Here is a 21,880-nt window from a genome sequence, read left to right as displayed (position 1 = left end):
GTCGTCGTTTAATATGTAATTAATTTAAAATGTCCAAAGTATCCAGTTTAAAGAAATTTGTCACAGAATTTGGTGAAAATGTGTTTTCAACAGATTACAATATTTTTTTATGTAAAATTTCTAAGATTATAGTTAATGGTAATAAAAGTTTTACTATTATATAAAACTTTAAAAAAAAGCAAATATGAGCAATTGGTGAACCGTTAACAAAAATTGGAATCCATAAAAACAACAGATTTTTATAGCTAGCAGTGGCATGCTCAGGATTTTGAAACGAGGAGGCTTCCAAGGAGTAAAAGGGTCGGCTTACTAAAGGGTCCTAGTTATTATTAAGAAAAACAAAAAAAAAAAATTAAAAAATAGTAGGTCTCAGACACTAATAAGCTACTAATGAGAAACTACACAAGTATAATGGTGAAGTTGTGAAAATAATATGTAACATATATTTAATTGATAATGATATAAAAAAAAATTACATAGTAGATATATTAGTTATATTATTAAAATTTTATATAATGATTAAAAAAAAAAAAAAAAAAAAAAATGAAACTTAAATATTCTAATTATAGCATTATATAATTTGTATTAATAAAAGAAAATAAAAAACATTATCTAGTCTGAAGTTAAATTTTCTGATTTTAGAAGATAACAAGCTTAAAACATTGTCAGATGTAACTTTAGTTTCCTAATGTATATTTAAAAGCGCTAAACAATTTAATTTATTCTCCAATGTTGTTTTCCTAAGGTACGTTTTTTAAACACTTTTAAGTGAGAAACAATATATTTCTTCTGATGCTGTAATTACATGGAGGGTAATAAGGTATTTTAATAGCTTATAAATAGTCAGGAAAATATTTTCATCAAACTGGGGAAATGTTTCAATAGCATTTTTAGTTTTGAGATTTATACAATACTTTCTCCACAGTTTCAACTCTCCTATATCTTAAAATTCAGAATTGCCAATACCAATAAAATATGTCTTAACTAATTTTATTGTTTCTTTATATCCATCATTTAATTTAACCGATGAACGTAGTTATTTTGGTAAAAGATAACTAAAGTTGTTTAATGAGCTTTTGTGTTGTAAGAGTCTGCCATTGAGTTACATTAAAAAACTATCTAAGAATAGTATAAAATCTGTCAATCCACCCAAAGCCGAGGTTTTAATTAGTTACTCAATATTCTGTCAGGACATCAGTAGTTAATAGAAATGCAGCACCCTTAAGCAGGTGGGAGTACGGATTATTTTCATGACTTTTTTTTATTTTTCATAAATTCAAGAGAACCCTTATACCAACAGCACTTGGGGCAAGTATACCCACTTTCCTCTTCCTCCCACTTGATCCAGCAATGGTCTAGTGCATCAGATTTTGAGGTACAAAAAAAAATAATAATAATTAAACGTGAGTGTCGCAATATTTACAAATATATATGTATACATTTCAGATTTATACAAGTTTTCCCTGCCGTCGTTTATGTTGATGCCAACGTTAAAAAATATTAAAATGTTCAATATAACAAATTATTATTCACATAGTTGCATTTTTCTCTTTTTTTTTTTTTTTTTTTTGTAAAATAATTAACCAATAGTAGTAAAGTGAAAATAGAAGTAGGTATAATTATTTAATTAATATTATTAATATTATTATTTCTTTTTTTTTTTTTTTTTAATGAATTATACATATTATGAATTGTTACTATCCAAAAATGGTTCGTACAATAAAAACACGAGTTATTCTAAAAATTATATTTCGTCTTGACGAAATGTTTATGTTTAACGAATTCGTTCCGAAGGATCAGAGGTTCAACAGGTCTATTACGATTGAAAATGTACGCGCACTGTTGCGTTATTTATTGGCCATTTGTGTTGCGGGCGGGTGGTTTCAAACCGAGTGTTTGTCGTCACGTGAATTTTCACGGCTGACGTTAATATTGAATATTGATTACAATTAAAATGGACTGTGTATAAAATCTATTTATAATCACATCGTGTTATCTCGTGGTTAACTACCACTGTGACTGCAGGGACGGGGAAATTAGCGGATGTTTGTCACGTAATTTACAATTATGATTAAAGAGAAACTAAAATATTTAAAAATATACAATAACATACATTAATCGTGGATTTCACTGAGAAATATTTATTTCAGAAAATAACCATTTATAGACAATTTTTTATCATTCATAAAATCATGATGAATATTTTTTTTTAGTTGTTGATGGTAACTGATTAAAGTAGGTCGGACCTAAATAGTTTACGAAAAATTTCCCAAAAAATTTTTGTGTATATCACAGATAAGTTATAAGCTCTACGTTCTCTGGATTTAGATACATGAACTATATTGGTTTTGTTTCTTATATATTTTTTAATTGTAAATAGTAGGGCGTTTTTTTAAATAATTATTTTATCGGAAGAACACCTAAAAGATTATAATTTAGTTTAGTCGAACCTTCTAAAGATGTTTTATTTAAGATTATTCTAATTATGTTATTTTGATTGACTTGTAAGGGTTTTAGAGCATTTTCTTTCACCCCTCCTCATACTAAGAGCCTGTAATGGAAAATTGATTGATAGAAGGCAAAATAGATCTTACGTATCGATTGAACTGGTAATAGAACTCTGAGTCTTAAAAATTGATGTATAGTGGAACGGAGTTTACTAACTAGATTGCAAATATGCAAGTTCCATCTCAAATTATCATCAAATATAACACTCAAATAACGAATTATCGATATTTGTTTGTTTGTTTACAGTTTATATTATTACTTATCAAAAGATTAATACAGTTATGAATCATCAAAGGAGATTCGATATTCGTACTTTTAAAATAAATCGAGAATTTCATAAACATAGATTTATCCACATTTAAAGATTTATACTCTCTCATTTATACAATAATTATTATATAATGAGTTTAATCCTCTAGTAGCTTTATGATAAACCTAATTCCAAGAAGGACCCGTAAATAACATACAATTTTCATAAGTAAGTAACTATTTTACCATCTATATTTAGATTAAATAAATAATTTATATAGAGTATAAACAATATTGGGGCTAAAACACTTCCCTGCGGAATACCAAATTTTATAAAATTGCTATCACTTAGGACATTATTTAATTTTACTTGTTGAAGTCTATCGGAGAGGTAGCTTTGAAACCAAAGTAAACTTCTTTTATTTATTCCAAAAGTAGGTAGGATCTGAGACAGTATATTATGGTTTATAGTATCAAAAGCTGTCGCAAGGTCTAGGAATATAGCAATAGTTTTTGTTCCACTATCTAATAAGTGATACAGAAATCGTGTAACTTCATATAAAGCATTTTCAGTGTTTCAAGGCTAAGCCTTGTCTAAAACCAAATTGATTTTTAGATAATAAATTATTACTTTTTAGATACCTATGTAATAGGTCTTATTTCGATAATTTTTTCAAATATTTTCGAAAAGTTAGTCCATATTTATATTTTTATATTGGTCTATAGTTTGACATATATCTACGATCACCTCTCTTGAGTAACGGTTTGATTATTGCGATTTTGAAGTCATCTGGGAAAATGCTTTTTTTAATACTTAAATTATAAATAAATACCAATGGGGTAATGATAATTCATAAATATTTTTTAAAATTTTTACCATTAACCCACAGCTGTGTCATCTTTATAATTTCGTATAATTGTTCGTACTTCTGATGCGTCAATTTCTTTTAAGAAAATATCATCAAATGAAAAAAAACATATTTTATTATGAGCCATTTGTACTTTTGGGACTTTATTAAAATTTTCCGCTAGTTTTTCAGTAACATTAACAAGAAATTTATTAAAATGATTAGCTACTACTTAAGTATTATCTTCGGCATTTAATAACTGGTTGTTGAAATTTATAAAATTAATTGAATCTTTATTTTTACTTGTTAGCTCGATACGCTAGTGAATTTTGCAGTAAAATTATTTATTTTAGCAAGCTTAATTAATTTTGTAAAATTATTTTTTGTACTTTTTAAAATATGAATATAGTTTGACGTTATTTGGATTTTTTTTACATTTCAAAGAGAGATATTGTTTACGACGAACAGAATATAACAAACTTTTAGTCATCCATTCTTTTATTTTTTTATTTTTAGAATTTACATATTTAGTAGAAGAAGATTCATTTATAGCATTTATAATTAATTTTTGAAAATTAGAGAGACAAGTATTAACCGAATCAGAACTGAAAACATTTTTCCATTTTTCTTTTGATAGATTGAATCTAAATTTATCATACTTAATAACTTTATGAACATTTTTAGTAATTATTGGTTTTATAGTAATGGGAACTGTAACTACAATGGAACAGTGATTCATGATTTCAGAATGCAAAACACCTGTTTTTTGTATTTTCAAATGTTACTTTGTAATTATCTTTGATGAAACATAGTCTAAACATGAGTGTTGTTGACCTTGAGTTAATCTAGTATATACATTTATGAAAGAAGTAAAATCGAGTTCTGATAAAAGATCCAGATAACTTTGTTTGTAAAGTTTTAATCTGTGGTGGAAACTCCTTCTTGTCCATAGATTTTCACTTAGAGCAGGTCTATTTCGATTTTGCAAAAAGTTGCCTCTTTCAAACCCACAAACATAAAATGAAAAAAAAAAACTCATTACATAACGTATATTCTAAAGAGTTTTCTTCAAAAATATCGTCGTTACATAATTTACACAACAACGTGAATAATATTTTATGTATAATCAATAAATTTAATTAGAACGCATGTACAAAGTTTAAACTACGTAAAAGAAAAGAAAATCGACATAATTCAGACAATTATAATATACATGTGCACACTTCGAAAGTTGAATGATAACTGAATGATAAATATATGTGTATGTACAAATAACGTGAGTTATTGTACGCAACTCTACGTATGGCCACCGTAAACCGAATTAGTGTGCACACGTAGATAACCTGTGTTGCCTACTAATGAATGGATAAATAAAAGATTTGCAATTCAAATCACGTAGTATTTAATTTCAATCGTCTAATGGTATTTTAAAAAACAATGATCGTTCTTTTACGCGTGAATAAATAATGACGGTGTTGGGTCTTGACAATATACTTCAACATCATCGTCCGTCATATATTTTCACAATGTGTAGTGGTTACATGCAATTTCAAAAGCGTATGTTTTTATTCCTATGACGATCGTTTCGAATTCCGATTAATAAAATTGCAAATTAAATAACATTTTCTGACGAACACTAATCATTTTTTTCAACTAGTTTTTTTTTTTATTTTTATCCGTCTTTCGATAAGACTCAACTCTGTGCAGTGGCGCCAAATCATATATATATATTTTTTTTTAGTGTGATAAGTAATAGAAAAAATATTACCTACCCCTTTATGTTCGAAAACTGTGAGTTTTCACATCCTCTTCAAACTATAAATTTTTATTTATTATGAACATTCATACATTTTATATGTAAAAACAAAGTGCCAGATTATATTTGTATGAATGAGAATTCCGTTTTATTAATCTTAATTTTAATCTTTTATTATTATCATTGCAATACTTGTATTAAGATAAACATAAAACATCATCTACATTATGAATTCACAAAAAAAAAAACTGTTTAATCATTTTTTTGTGATATATGTGCAGTATAATATTACAAGTTGTAAGGGTTTTTATTACCACTTCATAATCAATCTTATGATGACTTATCAAACTTTTTCACATAATATAAGCATAAGTGATTCTTATCTATTTTCTCCCATAGTACTCCTCAATATATTTCTGATTAGATTCAATTTAGAAAAGGCTCTTTCAGTAAAAGAACTTGACATCAGCAAAGTTAAACATATATATCATGATCAATAAATTAATGAAAAACAATTTTGGTGGCACACTTTAAAATCAATAGAAATGTTTCCTTGGTTTGTTGATAAGCTTAAGTCTTCTGGATCAGTATCACTTTCAGTATTATAATTTATTTCAATTTTTTATGGATTTCATCTAATTTATGCATTTTGTCTGGCAGTGTCATTAATTTTTTTAATATAAAATATGAATCCGAAAATGGTTTGTATTCACGTCTTAAATCATTGACTAATACATATTCCCCAAAGATTCTTTCAAAACCATCAAAATGATAACTATGTAAATTTGCCTGCGTTGCTACTTCTTTTGACCTTTTTACTCGGAAAAATTGATGTCTTTATAAAATGGAGTTGATCGATCATTGAATCGCTCTACTATCTGTGTAATTATAATGAATTGGAATTTATTTTAGTCAAAACTCGATCGATTCATGGTAGAAACAACGTGGTATGATCGAAACTTTTTGACGTTCAGATTTTTCAATAGACACGTGATATAGTCTAGTATTAAAAACTTAACGACAATATAAAAATATGGGTAAGCAAGTAACGTATTGCCATAGACTTGAATGAAATCTGGACTTTTGTGATCGTATCATATTGTTTATATCATAAATTAACTAACTTGCAAGAGATATTTTCTAAAAATCGAACCGTATAGCTTACATTCCTTATTGTTTAATGCTTACAGTTTACCCATTACACACTTAATATGATTAGGCAGTTTTCCGTTCTCACTCGTAAACACCATAATTCATCTATGAATAAAGTTGATACAATACCTACCATTAAGTATAGCTTATGTACTCAATTCTATCACTAAAAGCCTATGTGTTACTTATTAGAAAAATCTTTCGCTCTAGATTAATAATTAAATCATCGCCACCATAGTACTGGGTAAAACAAGATTGCGTACGTTCGTTACAGGTGATACCTTTTTAAGCTACACGATTCCGTACGATTTTACTTGATTTTTAACTACACGAGTGCGTACGAAGTTTTAAACGTTGATGCTGATTTTCATACCGTAATTGGTGTATACCACATACCAATACGAGATAACTTAAAAAAGTTAATAAATAATTTGTGTTTTATTGCTTTTATTACCTATGTTTATTGTAAATGATATCAAATATATTAGATATAACAAAATTTCGTTATTTCCGTTATATTCTACTACATTTTCCAAGTTAAAACTATTGATTTTATTTATTTATTTATTTATTACTTTTCTTTTATTTAGTTATTCTCAATTTATTTATTATTTTATTATTAATTTTTTTTTAAAAACTATTATAGAACTGTTAGTATATGTACTCTATATTTAGAACTATAAGATCTATATTTATTTTATTTAGGTTAGGTTATTTATTCTTATATTTTTTTATGTTATATTTATGCCACACTACATATGTGGGTTCGGCGCCACTGACTCTGTACACTCATAACGGATACTTTTGAAGAAATACTCTTGAAAGAAAAACAAAACATCCAATAAATACAGCCATTCGTGCGTTATGTTGTTTTTGGTTTCAGGGACGTTAACACTGAAAAACAATATAGATTCCTAACGCCCCTAACGGTGTGCCTTATGGGGATACTAAAATCCTTTGAGTGAGGTTCGATGCATAAAAATACTTTTTTCATTGGCCAGCTGGAGGTCTCTAATATCGGTGCGCAAAAATAACATGTATGCACTTACTGTTACTTCTGTTATTTTATAACGCAATGGACGGAGTGAAGGAAGCGTGTTTCGTTTGAAAAGTTTAAAAATAAAAATAGTTTATTGTTACTTTTTGGACACATTTATTGCGGATTTTTAACTCTCTCGTTAGATCTTTATCTCGGAAACGACTACAGAAACGAACACGATAAAAGACTAATAATTACATTATGATTGAATCGTATGTTACCAATGCCTCGTTTCGATACTGTATAAACAGTTATCGTAAAAATAAAAGTTGTCGATTACATTTTCCTGAAATACATTTCATCGGAACGGAAAATAAACTGAAATAATAACTATAGTTTATAATTCTAGACACACCGTGGTCGTCAGAAGAGTGTTACAAAGTCAATCCTTCAGTCTCAAACGTTAGCGGTACAGGTAAATTCAAAATACGTCATTACCTGTTTACTGTTATTTAGGCTTTTGCGTATTGAAGTCGTGTTCTATTTTTCTTTAAGGTACTAATTTTTTAAATCTGCTGAATCGATTGCATAATTTTTAAACAGAGTAAAATTTACCTTTACGTGAATTCTCTCACTTGTACGTTCCCAGTTACTTACGTTAACTTTAATGTTTTTAAGTACATCTTTAAAACAGTCGAAAGGAAAATACAATAACATCTTGTCGGAGAATATTTTTTCTCGCTCTAATGTTTTTTAATAATCTGCAGGAATATCAAAACCGACTGAATATCAATTGCAATGTTTCATGAAAAACATAATTTTTTCTTCTTCTTCGTTTACGTGCAGTTTTCAAAACAAAACAAAATTCAGTGTAATAAGAGTTGTAAAAATGTGAACCAACATTATGATGGGTATTAAACGCACATCAAATAGGCCCATCGCATACGGTTGCTAATTCCTCTGTAACAGAGTCCAGTTTATAGTTAACTGTGCTGCAAATTATTCACAACTCAACTGTACACATGCAATTGATTCGAGATCAATGTTAAAATGTATTTTCGGATGTGATGTGTTACAATTTTCACAATAGAATTAACTGAATAACAATAACAACAACACAATATTTGCGATTTCATAGGTAATATTTAGAATGCAATTCGGAATAATATTTTAAAATGTTTTTATAATTTATTTGATAATTTTAAATACAAACATCAACATTTCATCGTATATGAGTATGGAGAGGATAAATATAAATTAACAAAAATAAATATACTGTAAGACAATAATAAGATAAAATATAATATAAGGGATTAAGGACTACAAAAATCAAGAGTCAATAAAATAATAATAATATTAATAGTAATAATAATAATAATAATAATAACAAAATTATGACATAAAACATTACAATGAGGTATAATATTTAAAACAAGAATTTGAGAGGTTTTTAATTATTATTCATGACTAGAGAAAGCCCGGGTAGCCGTTAAGCAGGAACCAGGTAAAACAAAACAATATCATTATTTTTTATTATAATTTCATTCAGTTACAAGTATAATCGAGGTGTATAAAAAAAAAATATATATATAAAATAAACATACCATAAAATTAATAAAAAAAAAAAATATATATATAATGATTCTTACCCATATACGGATCATGTACTGTAATCTTATTTTTATATTAATAAATACATAACACCATTATAATATTTTTATTTGTAACATTATCTACTCCTGTGTGGCGTCAAGCGTTGAATTAAAACACTTTGCTACAATAATAATAAAAATATTAATAATGATAATTATGAGATATTTATGACAGTGTAATTTAACAAATACAATACAACGGTACAATGCGAATCGATCGCAGACTTGGCAATATTATAATTTTGTGTGCGCGCGTGCATAGACGCAACGTCAATTTGAGCCCAGACGTTACGCCTTGTAGATATCGGTGAGTATTTAATAGATGCTTGATTTTTCGCATTATTTTTATTTTGCGTTCTGTGTTAATCCATTGATGGCAGTGAGTGAGAAAGAAAGAGAGGGGGAGAGAGAGAGAGAGAGAGAGAGAGAGAGAAAAGAGAGAGCATATAGTAAGTCAGAGAATGGTCACCAGTGATACTGTTTCTAATAAGTTCCTGTTGTCAATCATATACTTTCGGCCAAAGAATTTATAAATTAATATATATGATTTCGAATAGTTAATAAATATGTGTTTAAATCAATTTTTAGTCGTTGACTTAACAGTCGAAGTAATTTAATTTTGAATTGTAAAGATACTTTTTGATTTTTGTCTAATATAACTGTTGTAAATTACCGATAACCACGTACTAAAATAATCAAGCACGTGTTGATAAATAGCACGTACATACATAAATAGCACGCAATCTGTTGCACTTGTGTTGCTGATTCTAATTTTTGGACGAAAACGTATACACAGCGTCGTTATTATTCATCGATAATAGTTTCAGTGATCACTGTTTAATATTTATGCTTTCTGCGTGTGACAATACGAACCGTAATCTCGTAATACTAGTGAAACAATCATCGTACACAGTGATGGTAAAGGAGGGCGAGGGATATATGATCGTGGTGGATACCCATCCCTCCGAGCACAAAATCCCAAAGGCGTAGCTGAATCTTCGGGTGTAAAAATACATACTAAAAATATGGAATTCAACGAGTTACGGATTACTGGATCTATGATCGCACTGCCACGTCGCTTTCGATATCAAATTGAATAAATTATATGTAACAATGTATTATATTATAAATTACTAAAATAAACGTGTAGGTACTCTGCGAGGCGATCTACATAAGCGCGCACACGGACGGTGAAAAACCCACAAGCCACCGTGTATGTATTTGTGTTTGGCTTAAGTGTAATACGAAATACAATTTTTCTCAGACGGATTATAAATAATTATATTGTATAATATAAAATACGATATTATCGTATTATAATTCAGAGGCGTACACGTTACAAAAGGTGCTGATAAGAAACGTCAGCTGGCAGAATTTCAGAAAATTTTCTTAAATTTATGAATAATAAATTATTATACATATAAGTACATATGATAAAATCATGACATTTTTATAAAATTATTATTAATATTAATTGTAATGGTTTTTATTTATTTAATAATTTTTTGTTTATTTATTCAATTATAGTTCCTTACACCAGAAATAACATTTTTATACGCCTCTCTTATAAATAAATAAGTATTCATAGGAATATAAATATATTTTAATAATATTATAATTTTATATTTTCCAAAACACTCATTTAGATATTAGGAACGGATTTTAATTGAAATAAATATTTAGGCAGTTTTAACATCAGATATATATGTAAATACATATATATTTTTTAAAAGACAAATGTTTTTTAAACATTTACAAATAAATATGAATATTATGTATTATTGATATGATTATGTTTTTTTTTTTTTTTTTACTGTTCCCCTCATGAAGACTATTTAGAAGATTCAAAATAAATATTTTTAATTTAAAATATAATATAATTTAATATAATAAATATATAATACATAATATAAATTAAAAATAATTTTTCTGAGTCGTCCAAATAATTTTTGTGAGTGAAACTGTTAAAAACAACATTTTAAATTCAATTAGAATCCGTTTCTTAAGTATTACTTTAGTATTATTTAATAATTATTTTTAATTTTATAGAACACACAACATTAAATATTCTTAAAAATCGTCTTTTGAAATAAAAGATTTATGATAATAATTAACATGTATCGTGGATCAGGATTGAATAGTGTAGATGCAGAAAAACAGCATCACATATTAAATTATTACAAATGAATCACTAATTATAGATAGAGACCGAATACATTATTTAATCAATTTTGACTTTATCATCTATTTTTACTGAACACATAGTTAACTGCATAAATAAAACATGTCCAAAAACAGTACACGTGTAGTATTGAGATTCTACAGTGTTTTCGTGCTTTTGCTCGGTGTTAATTTATTGACGAATAAATAATAGTAACAATATTTTTTATAATTAAAAATACGTTAACCGAAAATTCATCTGTAGAGTACGAAGAGAAAAAGAGAAATAAATTTATTCATTTTGAGCTGGATCCACCAAAGTCTATGAGTAATATTTAGAAATAGGTCGACCCAAGGGCCGAGTGATTTAATTTAATTTTGTATATTTGAGAGAGAACGGCTCAACCGTAAAATATTTAGAGATCGTCAAACGACGCTTAATCTTATGTTAGTAGTAATCTTAAATCTTAAAGTACATCATTATTAATAATAGATAATTTTATTTTTTTGATTAAAATTATATTTTATATATTATCAATGAGTAATATAATAATTTTAGAGTAAATTGTTTTTTTTTTTTTTTTTTTTTATGCAAATCCAACGATTTATTGTCATATAATAAATCGTTGTCGCGCCGCATAATTTGCCAAATAGGACCAACACAGACCTAATTGATATACCTATGATTTCTCCACTGCGACGGGGCTGGTGGCGTGAGCCACAAAGACTTGTGGGCACATATCATATATCCGAAATACTCAAAATACACAATCAATTATCCAGAATCCTCGAGAAAAGCCCTCGACGTGCCAGCTGGGGTCGTGCATTTGATGGTCAGGTCCTGGAAATGGATTTAAGCGATCCTGCTTACACGTACAGGTCGATCAATCCAATTAAAAACATTTTCCGCATATATTCACATATATTCGCATCGTATAAACTGATTTAAGTAGCGTCTAATGCGCAACATTATATCATCTCTTTTGCCATAAATGACGCAGGAAACCGGGATCTTCAAAATAATCATCGACGTAATCGTCCGATATCGTTAGTAGTCGCCTAGCTACAGGTCATCGTAGCGTGCATAATACATAATATTAAATAGACTTAATATATAGCACACACAAACACATATAATAATATATCCTATAAACTAACTTTGAGTATATAACTTAAATGTATAATAAACTAACCTAACTTATATGCATAATAACCTAAACTAACTTATATGTATAACATCGATTTATATTACAATAAAATAAAAACATAATAATAATAATATCCATAAGATTAGATTTGTGAATGGATTAAATGCGTTTGAACCGGAAACACAAATTAATGCAAACACATGTCAACCAGCCGGATCGCATGAGATGTATATATATATACAAATATAAATTTAAAAATTCGAATGTAGTTATGTAGGCAGGGCTTTTTAAATCCGAAGTGAAATTCAATTTGGCCATATTATTTTTAAACGAATGTACTTAAAACGAAATCTAATATAAAATAGTTGGCTTCTTGTAAAATATATTGAAGTGTTATAATATTAAACGTCCATGTTTTGCAAAGAATGGCACGGGAAAACGCTATAGTTGTCGTGCGAAAAAATAAATAGTATCTAATCGATAACCTAACCTAAATAAAAGATATAATAATTCTAATCTATAGACCTAGGCTAACCTAAGCTTACCTAACCTAACTTAACCTAACCTATAGTACGGGTAAAATGTATGGAAACAAGAAAAATGTCGATTAAAACATATACTTACACATATACTATCCAGGAACGGCGCTAGGGTTTGCGAGACCTTATATTAAAATGTTTAAAAAAAAAAAAAAATTAGTAAGAAGTTTTTTAACTTTTGTCGATTAAATAATGTCGGTGAACAAATGTTCCACTTTCCATATCCTAGCGCCGTCCCTAAGACTATAAATAAAATTTACTCACATATATTAGATAAAAATGACTTAATGTAGTATGGAATAACGGTTAAACATAGACAAGAGAATTAATCGTACGGGCCGGGGCAGAAGCGGACGAAACGAACGCAAGTCAACGAACAAAACGCGAATGTTACATAATAATAATAATGACAATGAACGGACCAGAAGCTAACGTGACCACTACAACGCACCTACATTGCGCACACCTGAGGTCCATTCGTAGATTTTATCATTACGATTTCGTACGTACCCGGTCGTAACGTCATAATAATATGCAGCGGGGGAGAACCTATCCACTATGAATTAACGTTAAAGCATTATTAGGAGAGTAATAATGCAATAAGAGTTAAGAATAATTCCTAAAAATATTATTATTAAGCTTAAACATACGCGCAATGCTACTCTAAAATACTTAGAACGAAAAGACTAATCTAAATATGTGAAGAACTAATTCTAAAAATGTTGATAACTATTTTACCAACGTGCAGTAGGATGAGAAACAGTGGACTTAAGACTAATTTTCCGCGAGATTTACGGTGTATTGTGTATACGGACGCCATACATCGCGTACGAGCACGTACGGTTAGTATCACGTATCAGGCAATGCTGGAAAATGTTAGTCGACCCAACCCGATCGGAGAAGAAAATTAAAATAAACGCAAACCTATGTACAGTTTTCTTCCATTATCTTCCGATCAGTTGTCAAGCGGTTTTTTGATGATTTTTTTTCTCCCGCGGTCTCCAAAGGACAACGGGAACAAGACGGACAGGTTTTAGAATGCCATCTTTTTTACGGGTCGACTGCGTCGTATCGATGTAATTGATTTTTGAATAGCCACGCGAACGTTCTTATGTCCGTACACATATACACACACGTACACGCACGCGCACGTAAACACACGCATTGGTGCTTACTTGTAAATTAAAAATGTTTGTAAATACTCAAAGCTGTAACAGGCAGCGGCGAGAAATACTTTCAAAATCTCAGCGTTGTAATAACCCGCTTTGCATTTGCTTAAAATCATAGACCTGGTGATGATGCACCGATGTTTGCCACTGGAATATGGTATCAGAGTGACGACTTGATCATCGCAGACAATGGTTTTCAATGCGATCGCGATATTGGTATTGTCGTGGCTGACAATCAGAGACAGGCTTATGGTGTCGTTGTACAGTAATTTACGGATATTTTTCGGCCTCAAGCAGTACTCGATGATCGGTATAACTTGACGCGGTGGCGGTAGCAAGACGGTGGCCAGGACGGAGGCAGCAATGGTGTTGGTGTTTTTGGTGGTGATATTTTCAATGATGGTGTTTTTGGTAGTAGTATTTTCGATGATGGCGTTTTTGGTGGTGGTGTCTTTGGTGGTGTTGTTTTTGGTGGTACCTTTAGCATCGGAAGAGGATACGCAACGCCAGAAAAGGGACCATATAGTGGACATGGAGGCTATTTTAAAGCCGCAGCCAGACTGTTTTCCGCTGGACCCGGGCGATCTTTGATGTTTGAAGATTCTAATCAAGACCGCCGCGTCCCAGTTCACGCACCTGCATTCACGCAAGAAAACGTTTCCGCTGCAGTTTTCCGAGCATCGGGCGATGCACTTGAGTGGCGGGCCGGGCACGCACGAGTACGGGCAACAAAAACAAAACAACATGCACAGTTGCCGCTTGATAGACGGCCGGCGGGTGGACCTGGCGACCACGGAGCTGCCGTCGGGATTACACTGCTCGGAGCACGGGCCGACGACCTGTAACCAGTCGGTGTTAGGCGGGGCGCGGTTGGTGCACATCTGGCACGGCCCGTTTTTGGTCACGCACGGCACAAACCTCGCCCATCCGTACGTCGGTATGGAGTGATTGAATACGTTCATCCGAAGGAACCGACACTTGCGCCGGCACGTGACGCACCGACACTTGCGACACACCTCGCACATGCCGTTGGGCAACTGCACCTGCACGTTGCTGCGATCCATATCCCGATCACTGGGCCACGACAAGTACCCGAGCACCTGGCTGTCGGCGTCTGCAGTTTCCGCGGCGCTGGGCCCGACCGGTGTGGACAGCAACTCCTCGCTGACCGTGCCGAAGTCGATGAATGGTCTGTTGGCGACGGCCACTGGCGTGGTCGACGGTGGTGATGGCGGTGACAGAGGTGACTGATCGGCGAACGGCGACCATTGATCAGAGAACGGCGGCGACTGATCAGCGAATGACGGTGACTGATCGGTGAACGGCGGCGACTGATCAGCGAACGACGGTGACTGGTCGGCGAATGACGGTGACTGATCGGTGAACGGTGGCGACTGATAAGCGAACGACGGTGACTGGTCGGTGAATGACGGTGACTGATCGGTGAACGGCGGTGACTGATCAGTGAACGACGGTGACTGGTCGGCGAACGGCCGCGATCGATTTCCAAACGACGGTTGCGAATGATCGGCGAACAACGGTGGTGAATAATCGGTGAACGACGGTGGTGAAAGATCGGTGAACGATGGTGGCGAATGATTGGTGAACGACGGTGGCGAATGATAGGCGAACGACCGTGGCGAATGATAGGCGAACGACGGTGACGAATCATAGGCGAACGACGGTGGCGAATGATAGGCGAGCGACCGTGGCGAACGATAGGCGAACGGCGTTGGCGAACGATAGGCGAACGACGGTGGCGAAAGATCGGTGAACGACGACGTGTCCACGTACGAGTTGTGCTCGCGCTGTTCCATCGGGCGGCGACTGTCGAGTGACACGGGACGCCTGATGCGGATCGCGCCGCGTCTATGGTGACGGCTGGGCGTATTGTACTCACCGGAATCCGCTGATGGCGGCGTGTGCGAGACCGTCCGGTGCTGGACGAACGCGGAACGCGAACTTCTCTCTGGCACGTATGACACTACCAACTGTTTTTTCGGCTTGTTCGGTTTCTTGTCGCTCATTTTCCACATGGTACGCTGTCCACTGGGTCAGTCCGGTGGAGCCGAGCGCCAATTGCGCGCGACCGCGGTGCTTGGCTCAACGGGGACGGTGGTGGTGTTAGTGGTAGTGGCGGCGCTAGACGTGGATGGTGCTGGAACTAACAAGTGGGCGGTGCCGTGTGAACCAGGTGCTGGCCGACGATTCGGTGGTGCACGGCCGTCGGTGCTGAAAGGCTGGTAACGGTGACGGAGTACAGGTGTAGGTGCTATAACACTGGTGTCGGTGGCGGAGAAGCGGTGTTGGTGTTATAACACTGATGACGTGTTATAACGCTGATGACAGTGCTAAAACGCTAGTGACAGGTGTTATAACGCTGGTGACGGTGCTAAAACGTTGGTGACGGTGCTAAAACGCTGGTGACGATGCTAAAACGCTGGTGACGGTGCTAAAACACTGGTGACGGTGGTGGAGAAGCGGTATCGGTGTTATAACACTGATAACAGACTATAATGCTGGTGACGGTGCTAAAACGCTCGTGACGGTGACGGAGAAGCGGTGTCGATGTTATAACACTGATGACGTGCTATAACGCTGGTGACGGTGCTAAAACGCTGGTGACGGGTGTTATTACGCTGGTGACGGTACTAAAACGCTGGTGACGATATTATAACGCTGATGACGGTGGCGGAGAAGCGGTATCGGTGTTATAACACTGATGACGTGCTATAACGCTGGTGACGGTACTAAAACGCTGGTGATAGTGCTAAAATTCTGGTGACGGTGTTATAATGCTGGTGACGGTGGCGAAAAGCGGCGTCGTCTCACAGAGACGAGCTCCGTAGCTGCGGGTGCAGATGGTGCGCGACGGCTGCGAGTCGAATTCAAGTCGCAACCAATATCTGTCGGCAAAAAAATCAAAACCAAACATATTTTCTGTAATTATAGATTTATTTTTGAGTTTTCCATTTATTTTTTTTATTTTTTTTATCGTACTCTCTTTACACGCCCATTTTTACAGTATTACATATAAATGTTTTGCTTTTGATACTCGTATCGATCCCGAACATGGTGCAAATTTTTATCATTAACATTATTCTTTATAACATGTACGCTTGAAGTGTGTAAAGAAAGGCCGACCATCCGTGTCAAAAACATTCATTCATTCAGCAATAAATACGCAGCACACGGTTTTCGGTTTACCACTTCAAAGAGTTTGGACGGAGAAATTGTAAGGAAACCGACCGTTTAAATTTTGTGGGAGATAAAAAGAATCGATGTCGATACGGATATCTTGAAATTTGAAAACAAATTTCGCAGCTTCCGTAAAATTAATTCCATATTTTTACTTTATATTTGTTATTCGTTTTAGTCGAATCTAAACGCTCGAAAAAAAAAATCACCAATCTAATCTGTATTAAAATTAAGTGTTTTAACATTCGCATTCCCATTTATGACATGGTTATGTAATCCATACGGTTTAGTAAATTCATCCATTTAACTGCGTTTAAAAACAAAAAAACAAAAACATGATATCTGTAACTTGTAATCCCTTTGTAACTTGTAATCATTTTTGTTTTCAATATTTTTTCAAAAAGATTTAAGTATGATTTTAAAGTAAATAATTGTGGATGTCATTAAAATAGCACAGACAATTTCGTTATTGGAAGGTGTCCGTAATGCAAAACCCTATTATTTTTTAGCAATGTTTGTGTACGGTTAAAATAATCAAATATTTTAAAACATTTTTCAATTAACGAAATACTAAACAACACGGAAAATTAAGGTGCTTTTGAAAGTCCCTGTACACATAATGAAGGGAAACCATCAATACAATTATTTCAAATGTACCCGTTGTATTAATTATTTAATTAAAATCAAATACGAAGGAAAAATAGGACTGAGCAAAATAATTGAGTAATCTTTTAGAATATTATATCGTATAATTATTTTGTTTATGTTTAACACAGAATTTTTATAATAATAACGATATCATCAACTGTTATACGCTATGTGGTTAAATATTCTACAGTAATTTGATATTTATTTTGACCACGTGGATCTAGAATAAAAGTAATTTAGTAAAAAGCCCAATATTTATTTTAAGGCTTTAAAACTATGTTAGTTATTTGATGGTACTCTGGACTTTTGGAAAAAGTCACTAAAAAACACTCACTAAAAATATATTTACAATTATTTATAACGTCTGATCATATTTTTAAAATTGTTAATAGTTTCTAATGCATAAAATATATATCGATATAATATGACAATAACCTCTAAAACGGAGATAAGAGTTGATTATTAACAAGTAAAATTAATACTTTAACACCAATTAGACATAAATCGGAAAATGGGTCTTATGTATCGCTATCACGTATACATTTTTATATACCTCAGAGTTACGTAGAATAAACGAAGAGTAAGTATTATAATATAGTGTCTGCGTATGGAAATAAGTCACAACTGAAAGTATAATATTGAGTAGTGCAATCATAGTATCTAAAATCACTATCGACATTATATGTACAAATAGTATATAATTGTTAATATATAAATAAATAAATAATTTTTCTATAGAAATAAATAAAAAATAAATAAATGCTTGAAAGAGTCGTTGTGGTCTAGTCCTCCAAGTTGGGGATTGAGCGCTGGGTTGGGTTAACAACCCAGCTTTATAAAAAAAAAACAATATTCAAGAACCAAACAAAAAGCCTCGGAATAGAGAAATTTGTTTGGCGGTATGGTATCAAAGATCGAAAACCGAAAAAAAAGGTTTCATTGTGAGGCCCATTTCAAACGCTCATATGCTAGAACTAACCAGCTTCCATATTAAAATTATGCGATCTGAACATACAAACAATATATATTTTTTATACGATAAAATGAGCAATTTATATGTTTATTGATGGAACTTTAATTATTATCTAGTGACACATTTCAAACGCAAATTTTATTAGGAATTTAAGCCTAGAGGCATATTCTCTATCAAGAGTTCGCTCGATGATACTTTTAGAGGAGGTATGCATTTACAGTATATGGTTGAAAAATTATGGAAGTAATTTTTATCGGCATCTCAAGACACTATATATAAAATTACTTTATTTTATCAAAAGAAATGTACATATTATAGTTTGTATCTATATTATCGTTTTATAGAGAAAAAGCCATTTTTATGTAGCATTTTTAACTTTCAAACATTTTTTCAAAATACGACGTCAAAGCCAAATTGTTCGATCATTAACGTAACCTAATGACTTTTGGAACTACAAGAAAAAAACATTCGATAGCTATTTCTTACCGACTTGTTTTTATATAGTGACTTATCAAACTCCAAATCTAACCCATCCGGTGGCTAAAAAGATTTTCATGAGTTATTTTAAAATTAAATCGACATTATATTCATTTAATAATACTTTAAGTTATAACTAATAAAGAAGAACGCAATAACAGTATAATAGCAGTAAACATTGCATAATAAAGCAAGTCAGACTACATAAGAATAAAAACTAATATTTAGTTTTAGTACAAAAAAAAATATTAAATGACGATTGTAAATAATATGATAATCTGTTAATCAATATTTATTTACAACATAACCTTGTAAGCGTTAAGATATTTATCTGTCTTCAAAATCTTTTATTTGTTTTCTATAAATGTTTAAAAACATTAATAATAATAAAAAGGAACTAAGTATGTGGGGAAAAATAGTTTTCTTAAATTGCATTTCAGTTTTTATTCGGAGATTAAATTTTGAGAGAGTTAAACTATTTTAAAAGTTTTATACAATTTGAAGTAAAAACAATTTAAATTTAATGATAAGAACGTTATTTTTTTCCATTTATTTTTACTCATTAGTTTTAAAAACTTACCGCAATTTATTAAATTTTTGGTATGTATTTCTTAATATGGAAATTATATAATATGGAATGAATATTCTTATTATGTATAAAGTAAGCTCTTTATGAAATTCATAAATAAAGAATAATTAATATATTCAAAGTAAAAATAAACGAAATTACCGTGATTCCCTGAAAAAAAAAAGTAATACATTCCTTCTATTTTGTCTTATCAATTATCACTATCTCTATAAATATTGAAAAAATATCCCGCGTTTTAGTCAAAGTTATTTCGCAGAAAATGATGAATTCATTTTTTTTTTTTTTTTACTTTAAAATTTGAACAATTATTGTTTTTACTACCGAATTTTGAAAATAAAATGCTAACACAAAGTTCCGTACTGTCCGATTTATACTTTTAAAATATTTTAATTATTTACTTGTATTCCATATAAATAAATTTGACTTATAATTATATTATTGACTTATAATAAATTAAATTATAATTTGACTTATTTTATAAGATCATTAAAACTATGTAATAATGCACTAAGTGATCTAAATAAAGATTAAATCATTTCCCAGCCCCTTTACAATCATTACCAGTTTCATGTCTAATACAAGTAGCTGTGGAAGATAAACATTAGTTTCAGTGTCTTACCAAGTTACTTAGGTTTTGAATCGAAATTCAAAGAACTCACATTGATGAGCTACAAAACCCTAAGAATATAATTATATAAAATGTATCTCATATAGTTTAAAAACAAACATTTCACAAGGAAAATATCATTATAAATTATTACTATTTAATTATAACAGTATTAATCATGATGTGTCAAAATTTTCAGCCTTTAAACTTAAAATATTTTTTTTCATTAAATTAAAAAAAAAAATTCGTAAAAACAGGAAACAAACAAAAACAAAACAAAAAAAAAAAAAAAAATGAAAACCGTGACTTTAAACATTCCTCATATAGCCTGCTATACACGAGTGGAAATTTTGCTCAGAAAGAGAAAACAATAAGAACCTCTAAAATATTGCATACATTGAAATAGTTGAAAAATAAAATTTAATTTTAACTTAATAAGAGAATTCCGTGGTATTTTAAGACTTGCTAAATGATCAATGAATCTGGTTCTACGGATCAAATGCTATGAAAACGATGGAAATTTGGCTCCATACATGAACAGCCTTGGTTCTTTGAAGTATCCGATCCATTTTTATTTTAACGTTCATGGACAATACAGAGGATCTAGTCCACGGGGCAGATTCATCGAAGCGGATTTAATGCATCGGATCTGTTTATATGAAAAATCCGCTCGTATATGACAAGCTATTGTGTATCAATCACGTTATCACGTGCAAGCATTTCTTACATTCATGCATTACATTTGACGTTATTTAAGACTCGTTATAGTCGGTTAAATAGCTAAACGTATTAAAAAAAAAAAAAAAATCAATTGTCACTATAGAGTCCATAATATAATAAATAATATTGTTACAATAAGTTCATCTACGGCATTAAGTCAGTTGAACTAAAAAAAATTAAGATTTTTTTTTTCTCGAAACAATGATTGTTTAATAATTAGATTACACGTATGATAGTGTTACAATATTATTACTATTTATTGGTCAGCGCGAGGAGACTGTAATACCGCCACTGTCCGGTCAACATAACAACCTAGTGTGGAGACCTGTCGCCACGCGTCCTGAGAATGTGCGAACAATATAAGTTAATAACAAGAATAATAATAAAGCACATTTGTGTTAATATTACTATACGAAATATGATACTCAATCCGAAATTATCGTTTTCCTGTTACGAGATTTTATATACGAAACAAACAACGTGGTTGGACGTAGTCTTTTTACGTCCT

At 31.6% G+C, this 21,880-nt stretch overlaps 1 protein-coding gene across 5 annotated transcripts in view; it reads right to left on the bottom strand.

Moving 5' to 3' along the window:
* Nucleotides 1-21,880, bottom strand: part of LOC112679217 — a 101,474-nt gene that overhangs the window by 58,137 nt on the left and 21,457 nt on the right. For 4 of the 5 annotated variants that reach the window (XM_025548936.1, XM_025548937.1, XM_025548935.1 and 1 more), the window contains one exon: nucleotides 11,871-17,066. The exons of the other annotated variant lie outside the window; for it this stretch is intronic. In XM_025548936.1, the coding sequence (XP_025404721.1) occupies nucleotides 14,163-16,196 (2,034 nt within the window). In that variant the 5' untranslated portion in view covers nucleotides 16,197-17,066 and the 3' untranslated portion in view covers nucleotides 11,871-14,162. Of the gene's footprint in view, nucleotides 1-11,870; nucleotides 17,067-21,880 lie in introns of those variants that run through there. 5 annotated transcript variants of the gene reach the window in all.

The sequence above is a fragment of the Sipha flava genome, unplaced genomic scaffold, assembly GCF_003268045.1.
Source record: "Sipha flava isolate LNK unplaced genomic scaffold, YSA_version1 132_pilon_pilon, whole genome shotgun sequence".
Lineage (NCBI taxonomy): Eukaryota > Metazoa > Arthropoda > Insecta > Hemiptera > Aphididae > Sipha > Sipha flava.
The sequence above is the reverse complement of the archived record's forward strand: the minus strand, read 5'-3'. Positions and strand labels throughout refer to the sequence as shown.